Genomic DNA, 13680 nt, shown 5'->3' with positions numbered 1-13680 from the left:
ATTCATGAACAGGGTATATTTTTCCATCTTCTAAGATCTTCTTCTATTTCTCTCTTTAGGGTTCTGTAGTTTTCATTGTATAAGTCTTTCACCTCTCTTGTTAGGTTGATTCCTAAGTATTTTATTTTTTTTGAAGATATTGTGAATGGAGTGGTTGTCCTCATTTCCATTTTAGAAGATTTGTCGCTGATATACAGGAATGCCTTTGATTTATGCGTGTTGGAAAAGAAGAACTTAAATTATCACTATTTGCAGATGACATGATTCTATACCTAGCAGACCCAAAAGGGTCTACAAAGAAACTACTAGAGCTAATAAATGAATTCAGCAAAGTGGCAGGATATAAAACCTGTTGTTAATTTCTTCTTTCATTTTTATGTTGTTCTTCTACTTTGTTTGGGTTTATTTTGCTGTTGTTTGTCTAGCTTTTGTATTTGGAAATTTATTTTCACTGACACAGATATTGAAGACCTTTTTTCTTCTGATCTTTATTTCAAATGTATCTCATAGATTTCAAACTGAGCAGTTTTCATTAAAATCTTAAAAATTCTGTGGTTTTGTTTGTATTTCACCATACACCCAGTTTAAGATTCCAAGGATATTACCTTCCCCTTCCCCACTTTTTCACCTCTAATTTCTATATTTATTGCCTTGTGGTTAGTATGACCGAATAAATTACCAATTATTTTGTGAATATACCATGAGTGCATGAAAAAGGGTATATTCTTTTTTAGTTCCATTTTTTTCTTTCTTTATTAAATAATCATTCACATCTAATTTCTATTGCATGTTATGCTTAGGATATGTAAAACTATCACTTGAATCAAGGTGGTTTTGTACATTTATAATTTAGAAGTGGAATATCAAAAATATATAAAGCTACTTTTAAAAACATGGCAACATGACCTGTTAATTCATATTCTTTCATATGAAATAGTTTTAAAAATCGTCATGGAGCCTGGAAAACAATGTAATAGCAACATAATATATTTTAGAGATACAGTAATAATGTCAAAATATTAAAAATGTACTTCTGTGGCTTAGGGTTCTTTGTTGATGATGCTATTTCAATCATAGTAAGTGCTGCAATGTAGATTTTGATACATATTACACAAAATACATTAATGTTCATTCAAGTGTGACTTGTCATATGAGAATGTACACCTCTTTAATTGAACAATTAACTTAAAATTATCAGTAATTAATCTTTAGCATATATTATGGTACACAAGTCTTTCCAAGAATCTTTATTTTTCAGATGGAACATATGTGTTCTTGATATGCTAACAACAATGTGACTTATTTTTTTCTCCAGGTCTTGCAGATAACTAAAACCTTCTGTTGTAAAAGTTTTGTTACTTATATACGATCCTGAGAGGATATGTTGAAAAAGCTTTCTTACTGAATAAAATCATTATTAAAACATACTCATGGAATTGATTGCTAATATTTTTATAGTTTCCTAGTTTGTGGGAGATTAAATATACAATTATGCCATCAAATTAGATTGTTGTGAAGCTAATCATATTTAAATGTTCATTATTCTAGTTGACTTTTGAGTAGGGAGGAAAAGTCTCCTTAAATCCAGCAGCATAAATTTCTTTTCATTCTGAATTTTGTTTTGGGAAAAATGGTATACTTAAAACATGTCTACTCAATAACAACTTCCAAAAGCAGCAAAAATTCATGATATTTTTTTAAAATGATAAAAATAAGTGAATGGTGTGTTTGGAGGAATTTTCTCTTTGCTCTCTACTGCTTTTTCACTCTTGCTCCCTGAAACTAGTCTTTGCTCCTTTATTTTTTAAATGTTGAAGTATTGAAGTGATTATTTTTGTAGCAGGTGATTCTTCCTACTAATTGCTTTTTGGTCAGTTTTAGCTGTTAGAAATGAAGACTTGTTTACGTTGGCAGACTGAATGTGAATTTAGAAGTTATAAGGTTTTGTTTACATTTTAAGTAGGCTGTGGCATTAAGATTATTTCCATCTGTACATGTAAAGATCAGCACACATAAACTTTTGTTGGCAATAAAGCAAAACTGATGCATTTTAGTATAAGTTTCCCAAGATAAAATATCTGCAAGTCTGACCTTTTCTGGAAAGTTGTCAAATCTTATGTGTGAAAGGCTTTTACCATCACTGTTACACATTAACAGGGCATAGTTTAATATTAATAGCTACTGAGAGTTGTGGTTAAGTGAGGACTTTCTTGTGTTCAGGTTTTATCTTTGCAACCCTTAGTTGCTTTTCTGTGTGAAATAGTTGTGAATGCCCACAAGGCTGTGGCAAGGTTCTGGGCTCTTAACTTTGATGAACACCAAGCCATTTCTCTCGTGCTGCACTCAGAACAGCACAGATGTGAGTCTGGGAGTGGCGTCCCTACTGCTCCTGTGAGCCTTTGTTTGGAGAACACCCCGATTAACCCCCACCCTTCATGGTTCATTGACTCACTGATAAATCAAGTTTAAACTAGTACATATTAGCACATTTGTTACTAACCGAGGAACAGTTGGCCATTCTGTTTTACTTTGCTGGTTCATTGCAAACTGGTGTGCTAAAAAGGTCTCTACTCCAGAGTATGAATCAAGAGGTTACCAAAGGACTGAGAACTGAGTCAGTTGCATATTAATGTTGAATCGTACTTGTATTTAAATCTTGGATTATCTATTTGGGAGGTGATTATACTGTTGTAAACTTATGAATAAATGATCATTGCCACTTTAAAATGCATTTTTCAAGAAGTTTGGGGATTTATGTGTCTCACTATAGCTTTTGTATTAAACAGTTTGTCATAATTGGATGAGAGGAGACCAAGGTCACGGTGATCAGATGGCTGGTATTGCTGCATTCTAAAAATATTTTTAAAGTTCTTTGCAGCTGATGGTTTTATATAAGTCCTCACAGTGTACTGTATTTCTATATCACATGGAACTGTTTCTGTTCAATCAGGGACTGGGATGTACATGTCAATTTTCTCATAAAAAAGTGCTTGTTTAGCTAACTATAAATTCATTTTCTTAAAATTGTAAGAACTTTCTCCTGTTTCTAACCCTCCTGACCTGGTTTTCAAACTCTCTGAATGCTTTTCTTATGGTTTTAGCTCTCTTCATGAGAGAGAGGTTTATAGAATCACCTGGTGCTTTCTGGTGTTGAGGGCTATCTTGGCTTCATCTATGGCCCATCAACCCTTGGACACCTGCTTCTTTGCATTTTCCTTTCTCTTCTGAGTTAAGGAAGTTTGAGTGCAGGACAACACTCTGAGTCTTAGACCAGGACAAGAAAATTGGGGTTGCTTTAAAAACCAGCTAGTGTCCTGTAGACTAAATGCTGTTGTTTTCGGGTTGACTGAGTTTTATTGTAACTGATAATTTGTTTCTGGAAGGCGAACTGATTTAAGTTCTAAGCAAGAGGCTCAGTATATATTTTCAGTGCTGCTCTAAATTTCATTTACAAATTTAACTTAGAAAAGATTTTGCCAGGTCTTAATTATAATGTTTTGTATTCACTTTAAGATTGTAAATGCAGGCAGTAGGTAGGAGATAGGGATCAAATTACTTTCATAAAAGCTTAACATAGTAGCTAAAAAAGGTAGTTATCTTTTCCATGCTAAATGTTTCTTCCAGAGGATTTAGATGTCTATCACAAATCTATTTTTGATAAATCTTTTATTCTTCATTATTTTCCTTAGACTTTTTTTTAATTTTAGGAATTAATGTAAATGCTTTATAACTTTGGATTTATTTCATATTATGGCGACTTAAAGATAAAAACTTCTTTCTGAACTAAATTGTTTTTTCAGCATTTAGTTCTTGGTTTCTCTAATGCAATTCTCAATGCAGTTTCATATTTTTTCTTTAAATTTTATTCTTTAAAATAATACTAGTTTAGTATGTATATTTATTGGGCATCTACCATATGTGAGATGCTATGCTAGTAAAGATGGCAGAGAGCAAAATCATAAAGTTCTTGATTGCAAGGAGCCTGTGCCCTAGATCTAGAAGAATTAAGGAGGAGCAAATAAAATGTATCTGTCAAGTGATGGCGTGTACTACCAGACCATGCAGTGAATTTATTTGCTATTGTGGACAGAATGGACAAGGAAGTCTTCACTGAATGCAAAATTTTAGAAGAAAGCTGAGAGTAATAGGAAAAGGGAGTTCTATGGATATCTGAGGGCAAAATGTTCCAAGCAGAGTAAACAGGAAGTATATAGAATTGAGCAAGAAGTTCAGGTTCAGAGTGGAGTCAGCACTGGGCAGAGAGCTTACAGAGATGGCTCAGAGTAGGTCATAAAGGGCCTTGCAAGCTTTGTTTGGTTCTTGACTTTTATTCTGAGAAAAATAGGAAGCCACTTGGAGGTTTTAAACAGAAGAGTAACATAAGTCCATTTTCAAATGGATATTCTGGCTGCTAAGTGTAGAGTAGAACAAGTGAGTAAAGGACACGATTGAAGTAGGAGGGAAGTTAAGGGGAAACTGGAATAATCCAGGTAAGAAATGGTGGTTTAAATCATGATGGGAGTAGGAGAGGTTGGTGAGAAGTGGCTAGATTCTGCATTGGTTTTTAAAGATACAATCAGCTGCATTTACTCATATGGAGGCTGCTAAGAGCAAAAAAGTCAAGGACAGTGTCAAGATATTTTTTGTTTTGTAATGAAAAATGTCAAACATAGAAAATGCATAATGTTATAATAGGTACCTATATTTGTCACCTTGATTCTATAGGTCTTAACATAATTTTTTTCATATTTGCTTTATACATTATGTCAGTGTTCAAAAGTAAATTGGAGACACTTCTTCCAGAAATATTTCAATATGCTTCTTTAAAAACATTTTACAAATAACTATCATTATCCTACCAAATGAATGAACAAAAATTGCCTATCATCTAATCCCTGGTTCATACTCAAATCTCCTAGGGTTTCTATAATGTCTTTTAGAACTAATTTGTACCAACTAAAGGAATCATTTAATTGAATACGCTTAAACTACAACATTACAACATTTCCTTCCTCATTTGTCTTATTCTGACATTGACTTACAGAAGAGACCAGATTGTTATGCATGCCTTAGTGTACGCGAAGGTCACTTGGAAATCTTATTTAAACATGAACTGCTGCTCCCCAATCTGAAAGTCCAATTCATTGTGTGCAGCATAGCTTTTTCTAAGGAGGTGCTGGGTGATGCTGGGTTGTCATTCTGAACACCATACTTAAAGCAGTACTTCTGTATCACTATCTGATTACTTATTTATGGTATCATTTAACTTGTTCTATTTCCTGTATTTCCTACAAACTGAATTTTCAACCTAAAGCCTTAATAAGATTCATGTGGGATATTTTGTGATAGAATACATCATAAGTAGTACTGTGTACTTCATTTTTCATCGTGTCAAGTGACACATAATGGTAAGTATCCCATTATTAATGAGACTAAAATTGATTCCTGATTCCGAAAATTGATCCTTCCATTGTAATGTTTACATTTAAAACTAGTAGCTATCGAGCAGTACTTAGGATTCACAGAGTATCTAGTTCTCAATAAATATTCCTCAGTTAATGGTTTTAAGATTCATTGATTATCTTTGCCTGAAATAACTATCTAATTAGGGGCTACAATATGGAGATTTCTGGTTCGATTTTTTTCATCTAAATTAGTGATATTTTCTATGAAAAAAGCATGTGGCTTCTGCAACTGGGGCTATTTGGCTATCCAGATACATATTAGAAAAAAAGGATAACTGCTTAATTTGTTAGCTTTAATTATTATTTTTAAGGTAAGGAACCAATGTTTCTGACTGGAACAAGTGGAAGGTAAGAAGTTATCATTGAGTGACTTTGGATAAGAGAGGTCAGGTTTAATGAGAAAAATCAGAATTTCACTTTTGAATATGTTAAGTTTAAGATGTCCATTATTCGTATGAGTTGGTCAGATTTCAGTTGAATAGAACATAAAATGTTCTGGCTATTTTAGGTAGAGGAGAGTTTCATGCAGGTAATAAAAATGAGAGCGAATAATACATCAAATATACTGGTAGCCTATAATCATTGTGGTTTTACTTTGTCTTTACCCCATATACACAGTCTCATGGAAACGTCCTATTACCAGTCTTCTGAAGGAAACAAAAGGGACCTAGGTTAGAGACAGTTCTCCATAAAAAACCAAAAATGAGCTACTGAAACATTACATTCCTACTCAAGAATATTCCTAAAAAATAGGGAAAGGAAATCTTTCTGTGGGGCAGGACTTCACACAGTTGATGATAGTTGTCAAGGAGTAATGGGCAGAAGGTTTGATGTATGTTGATGTCTGGATAGTGGTTAAGAGCTTGGCCAGTCAGGATCTTGGAAGAAAAAGGTTGGTGACAAGGATATAGAGGTAGAAAATATACTTTTTGCAGAAAATAATAGACTATGAGGAGATGTATATTTTATGTAAAAGATTACCAAGGAGATTTCATTCAGAGGAAGGAATTCACAAGATATCACATTGTAAAAATGTCAGCTAGTGTCATTGCAGAGCATCCCTGGCGGCGGGGGGGGGGGGGTTGCACAGTGAACAAAGTGGCACTGGTGAAGGGATAGAAGAAATATGTGGTTTTCACAATAAGTGTTTCTGCTCACCAGGATTGATTGGATTACTATGTTTACCCACAAACAGATCAAACTTGAGTCCTGGATATGACAACCCAGTCCAAGGTAACCAGCCAGTCGCTTGGTGGCAGGCTGATTGCATTGGGTCCTCTCTATTATGGAAGGTCGGTGGTTTGTTCTTGCTGTTATGACTTCTTAATCTAGGTATGGATTTGCATTCCCCATCCACCATGTTCTGTCATCTCTACCCTCTTTACCCTTCCTTACTGAAGGCCCATTTCAATAGATTTACATCCTTTATGATATTGCTTTGTAAAAGAAAGAAGCAGAAAATAGAATAATATATAGAGATGTGGCTGTGTGAAAAAACAGAATATATGTATGCATGTTGGTATATGTGTAGAATATTTCTGGAAGAAGTTACATAGTATCGTCATTGGTTGTTTCTGTGAAGGAAACTGGGTATCAGAGAATGGGCTGATTAAGGAGATTTGGGGTTCTGTAACTTGTTTATGCTTTAACCTGCATAGCAAACAGCCAAGCATGTGGTTCTCAGATACAGAACATTTGCACTAAAGGTCACCTGGTGAAATTTGAGGGAAACCTAGGACCTCATACCGATCTGACTTCAAATTCAGACATTGCCCAGGCTGAGAAGGGAACTGTCTTTGAAAATCCTCCAGCTCTGGGTAATATGCTCCTTCCCCAGGTGTAAGACAAGTTCTTAGAGCTCTATGTGCCTGGGGCAAGATCCCATCCTCCCCCACCCTCTCCAATATTAACTACTACAAACCACTCTTATTCCCTGCACACCATATCACCGCCAAAGTCTCTTTATCACCTGGTTCCCAATTCCCCTAAGGCTCAGCTGACATCATCCCCTGCTGTCTTCAGCTGCAAACACCATTTTACTTTACCCTCTGAATGAATGATCCATTATTAGCAAAATCTATGTTTTCAACCACTTTCCCAAATATTAACACTGCTTTCTTGCTTTAATAGAGAAACCCAGGTCTGCCAAGGGCTCATAGCTTCTCATCTCAAGTGCTGGCTGTTTTCTGTGCCATACCTTTCTAACACTGGTCCTCAAGGTGCTGCTGACATCTTCCTTCTATTTATCTGCTGTTTGGGGGCCACCTATATTTCACCCCATCATCATTGTATATTTTATGCCAATTTTTTTTCTTGCAAAAAGTAGGATGTAATCATTATGTGAAATTTTTAAAAATTATGCCATTATTAAAAACCTTTATTACTAAACATTCTTTGATGTAAGATTGGGATGCACAGCAGATTCATGGATGTGCAGTACCATGGTCACAATTATGAAGTAAAATATGGCATTTTCTCTCCTTTATCCCTTAAAAATTCTCCACATTGATGCTCAATCCATTGGACACCTCCATTTAGTGCTACTTGTGCAGCCCTATACAGACTACTAGATCCTTCCTTTTACTCCTTGAAGACCTAAGCCCGTCTCACCATCACTCTAACACTACTTGTTAGAATCTTAGGTGTTTTTGTAAATGTTCAGTTGATATTCTGGTTTCTGTCAGAGATCCTAACTTGCATTTTAGTTTAGCCCCCCTTCTCTTATGACCATACTCCCAAAGTACTGGTTCTTAAAGTGTAACCCCCAGACCAACATGACCAGCATCATCTGCCATCTGTTGTAAATAGGCCCCACCTCAGGCTACTGAGCCCCAAACTCTGAGACTGAGGCTCAGAATCCAAGGCAATTCTGATGAATGTGCCAGCCCATCAGGTCTTATTGTCAGTACCAATCTCTTTCTGTGTGTCTCAATTTCAAGTATCCTCCCCATCCCTGCTGCCTTTCTTTGGTCTTCCTAGATCCCTGATCTACTCCCTCAATTCTTGAAATCCTTCAACCCCACCGATACTACAATTTAAGGATCCCGCTGCTTTGTTACTAGGTCTTACTCATCTTATGTCCTCAGTTTCCCCTAATCCAGCCACTATCTGACTACTTCTTGACACTTCTCTTTCAAATACCATATTGAAAGGGTCAACGAAACCAGTCAGCTCCAGGTTCTTTATTATTCTTGAAACTGCCACTGCACCAATTCCAGGCCAAGAGCAGTATCTGCCAACTGGAATGACACAACTCTTCTCACTTTGTGATACTTGATTCTGTTGTGTCTAATTCCCACACAGCAGCCAGAGGGGTCCTTTGAACACCCAAGGCTATGTTGCTACATTGCTCAAAATTCACCATGCTTCTCTTCCTACCCAACAAAAAACCAAGTCCTTGGAAATGCCTCCAAATTCTGGGTGATCTGACCTTTCCCGGACAGAAAGTCCCTTTTATGTTTGCCTTCCTCCTTTCCTTTCTTCATTTTTCGTCCTTAGAAATTATGACCACCTGACATGCTCTAAATTCTGATTTGTTTCTGTTTCTTACTGTTACAATGGAAGCTTCATAAAGACAGAGGCTTTTCTGGTTCAACTGATTGGGCTCAGTTCCTGGGCTCCTGTGTGGTATGTAGCAGGCATGTAGTTATTTGTGAATGGATAAATGAATGAATATAGAAAGGATAAATATAGTTTGTTTTTATGATAACAACAATCCTTACTAGGACTACTTTTGCTTGAGAAATGAAGTAAAGTATTCTGACAAATTTTCTGGGTAAAACAAATGTCATCTGGATATTTTATCTGATCCTTGGTGGCGGGGGTTAGAGTAAGTTTCTCTTCCCTGTCATCTTAATAAAAGCAATTCTGGATTTATCTGCTTAGTTCCTCTTTATTATAGGATGACAATATTATCTTCTTTTTTTTAGAGAGAGAGAGAGAGAGAGAGAGAGAGAGAGAGAGAGATTTTTAATATTTAGTTTTTAGTTTTCGGTGGACACAACTTCTTTATTTTATTTGTATGTGGTGCTAAGGATCGAACCCAGCACCCCCTGCATGCCAGGCGAGCGAGCTACCGCTTGAGCCACATCCCCAGCCCGACAATATTATCTTGACAACAATTTTTTTAACCTTGTCTAGAATCATACATTGCATTTATTTATCAGTGCAATGATAAACTCTCTTTAGTTTTCTTTAAAGAGAATAACAACTAATGACAAGGGACACAGTTTAAGAGTAATACATAAATATTTTGTCCCAAATGATCATCACAGGATGGTTTTAGCATCCATTACTTGCTTCCTGTCTCAATTGGTTATTACTCTAATGACTTAAAATAGTGATTTTTCTCTTCCTTTACAATGTATTGCATATTACTAATTATTCTACAAAGCAGCTTTTCCATTTTTGCCCTTTATTTGTTTGATGTGAGAGTTACTCGTGGAATTGGGTGGTCAAGAAATTCAATGTCTGAAGTGGAATAAAGGGGAGGGAGGGGAAACGGGAATAGGAAAGGCAGTAAAATGAATTGGAAATTACTTTCATGTGTTCACAAATGAATACATGACCAGTGTAACTCCACATGATATAAGAAATAGTTCTTGGGAGCCAAGAACCGAGAGGACTGAATTCAGTTGTTGATTAGTAGAGGCTTCAGTGAGGAAGTGGCATTTGGAACAAGCTTTGAAAGATTTTGATTAAAAATAGGAATGGGGTAGAATGGAAAGGGTAACATCTAAGGGAAGGCCTAGTAGACTTGGTATTTGATGAAAAATACAGTGGGTCTGGACCATGATAAGGAAATTAAAATGAAACATAGAAACCCTTTAGATTAACTTAACTTCATGCATTTGCTCAGGCCAGTCTCATTGCCTAGAATTTCTACCTTTTCCCTTTTGCTGAGGAGTGGGATGAAAGGTAATAAAGGAAGGAATTCTAGGCTGTAGAAACTGCATGAGCCAAAGCCCCACTCAATACTCCTTTCTTCTGGAAACCTTTTCCAGATGCCTAATGAGAACTGTGAATCTTGCTCTCACACAGGCCCACCGTACGCATGCCGTTCTGTTAGCAGTCAATACTGTCTTGAGCTGTTTGCATTTGTGGATATGTCTTCTTCCTCTGAAGTGTGAACCAGGTCTTAATCACCTTCCCCATCTCCCCAGCATGGATGCTCAGTGTTTTTTGAATATGCCTGAGAGAGAAAGGAAAAGAGAAAGGTTGGGATTGGGGAAAAGAGGACTCAAAGGACTGTTTTAAGGGTTTGGTGTGCTCTGCAGGCTGTGATGAGCTGTGTCAGCTTTTGCCCTGTGAGGCCCTGATCAGAGCTGTGATGCTGAAGGATGCAGCGAGGGGAGAATAGCCAGGGTGCCCGTGCTGTGACCCCTGAACTAGAGGATGGCAGTGAGAAAGTGCAGAAGGCATGAAAGCAAGTAGTTCCCTGTGAATCTGAGCACTCATTCGAATGCAGGAACTTGGAAAAGAAAGTGAGAGTGGTTTTGAGGTTTTCAGCCTAGGTGAATGGAAGCCTGACAGAGGCTTCCTATCACAGTAGAGGCCCTGGGCAGTTTTATGGAAATGTTTAAGAAGTTCAGCATAGCTCTATCTAGTTTTTCCTCTCAAATGCTCCCTAAACTCAAAACAATATGTGCTGTCAAAAGATTTTTATTTTATCAAATATAACTAATAAAATATTATTCTACTTGAGGTAGGAAGCACTAACTTTGCATTTGTGATAGATATTTTTTCCCTTCTCTTTATTAAAACCGGATGTTAATAACTGCTTTTGCAGCCTTGAATCATGGCCCTCTGAGAACAGCTTACCATCAAAGAAACGGTTGTCAGCTTTCTTTTGGCTCCTGCCCCTTCCTAACAACAGAAAATTTGCTTTGCACCTGCTCCAACTGGGTTCTCAGTGATAAGCATCTTGCAAGCCCAGAAAATTGTAGTATCAAATCTCAGCCCCAACTGTGAGGCAGCACCATCAGCGACTCCCCGCTTTCCCAATTCCCTGGAGAAGATTTTTTTTCCTCCCTTGGCTGCTTTTTGGGCTTGAACTCTGACCTAAACCCCTCCTTTTAGCTACCAGTATGCAGTGCTGTGGGTGCCAACCATGTCCCATCTCTGCTCACCCTGCTCTGCCTGGGGCCCATCAGTAGGTCAGACGTTGGTAGCCCTGGGGTCACCAGGGCTACCCAATTCCAATAATGAGCATATTTATCTAAGGAGAGGAGATGTACCTTTCTCTTTGTTACAGTTCATCACTTTTCTCCAGGAAAAAAATGCTAACATTTGATATCTGTGATTTGGTAAATGTACATAAACATTGCCTAATGTTCACAGAGTTGCATTTACTTACACCTTCCTTCATAGATTAAGTACTTTGTGATATCTCATGATGCATTTCAAGAGAAATAAACCTACTTTGTTATTAGGAAAACATAAATGTTTGAAGATAGTCATATCCAGGAATACACTTATAAGCATTTTGAATAAAAATAGCAAATACCATTTAGATATGTGTATAACATTCTAATGGACTTTAACATTGTCATTTTAAATGGAAGGAAACATTGTTGACAATCTAACTTTATCTTTTTCTTCTCAGGTTTTTCAAACAGGCCAAAATCATTAAAAATACTCCTTAACCCCCAAAGTCACAAAAAAGAAGCTACCCAGGTCTATTATGAGAAGGTGGAACCTCTGCTAAAGCTTGCAGGGATAAAGACTGATGTCACAAGTGAGTCACTGTCATTGTGGAATTTTATCATTGAAAATCTCACTTATGAAAGCCACATAATCTGAATTTGTTTTTAATCCAAACTTGCAGAGCTGTTTGTAATATCTAAAGCTTTTGAAGTTGTTCCTATAACATTGGTCAGTTCCAGAAGTATAAGTGGTTATGTTTCCTTACTTATTGAGCTATTTTTATTAAGATATCAATGTCTTCTCTTTAGAATGTTTCCAGCCTTCCAACAATTATTAGGATTGATTTTAAAGAAAACTGTATACTTTTTGTTGTCTTCAATGAGACGTTTACTATTTATACATGATTTCTGCAGTTTGGCAAGCAATTGATTTTTGCTCCCTTCTATAGCTGATGTCTTTCCATGGAATCTTTCGGTAGGTTGTTTTTGTTCTGACTCTGACCCCTGCTGGTTAGGTCAAAACTAAGCAAGTAGTTGCTGGTTTTAGTCAAACTTGGAGAAACCAGAAGCTTAAATTCATTGTCTAAAATAAGAATGTTCTCTTAGCTTTATACTAAGGGAAATAGAAATTTTCTAATGTTAAAATTAATAGAAAGGAGATTAGTAATACTCTTCGAGTTTTTATAGGTGATGACCAAATTCTTTTGTTTCCTTAAGACTCGAATTTTTCCTACCACTGGAGCCTGAGAATAAGTGTTTGATACTATCAAGAATCACAATTTTTTCTAGCTTTATTTCTGTGTAGCTTCATTAACACAATTGAAATTTGCAATAATTTTTTATTGATGAAGAATATTGCACAATAAACCTCCCAAGAGATAAGCCCAGAGCACAATTGGAGTCTCCTACTCCTAATTCTGAGTTCCTGGGGAAGGGATTCAGAATGACAGGGCTGTGCTCAGCTGTAACCAAGGGAGATGGGTTGCACGATGTAAATAAGGTCAGTGAAGCCCAGTGACTTGATGGATTGGGTAGAAGGAAGTTCGTGAAAAGGGGCAAACTTTGGGGGAAGTTCAGTCACCCCAGAAAACATCTGCTTCAATGGAGGTTAAAGAGAAACTGTCATGAAAACCTGGAGTGGAAAATTTCTGAATTAAAGTTGTCATAAAAGTTAACCTTTTGTGTTTGTGATTTGAGGCTCACTTAGAAATGATATATGAGGAAAAGAGAAAATTCAGAGATCTATCCTTTTTACTGAAAAATTTTCAGGTATTAGACAAAAGAAAAATTTGAAGATTCCAACTGGAATGAGACTGTATTAAAAGTTGAGTAAACTCATTATTAACTCAATAACATTATCTTGTATGTTTCTATGTGATCACTAAAATACAATTTGACATGGATATTACATACAGTTCAAGAATCTCTCATTGAGGGTGCACGTCCACAGTCAAGATGCTCAGAAGTCTAAGGCAGGAGGATCACTTGAACCCAGGAGTTCAAGTTCAGCCTGGGCAACATAGACTTCATCTCAGAAAACAACAACAAAAAAATCTCTCATTGAATGTTTG

General features: G+C 36.5%; 1 protein-coding gene across 2 annotated transcripts in view; it reads left to right on the top strand.

The window, feature by feature from the left end:
- Cerkl (ceramide kinase like) overlaps positions 1–13680 on the top strand; it is a 108677-nt gene that overhangs the window by 60045 nt on the left and 34952 nt on the right. For both annotated transcript variants that reach the window (XM_015481120.2, XM_048808116.1), the window contains exon 3: positions 12070–12201. In XM_015481120.2, coding sequence (XP_015336606.1) covers positions 12070–12201 — 132 coding nt within the window. The remainder of the gene's footprint in view (positions 1–12069; positions 12202–13680) is intronic.

This window comes from Marmota marmota, unplaced genomic scaffold (assembly GCF_001458135.2).
Source record: "Marmota marmota marmota unplaced genomic scaffold, marMar, whole genome shotgun sequence".
NCBI lineage: Eukaryota > Metazoa > Chordata > Mammalia > Rodentia > Sciuridae > Marmota > Marmota marmota.
The sequence above is the reverse complement of the archived record's forward strand: the minus strand, read 5'-3'. Positions and strand labels throughout refer to the sequence as shown.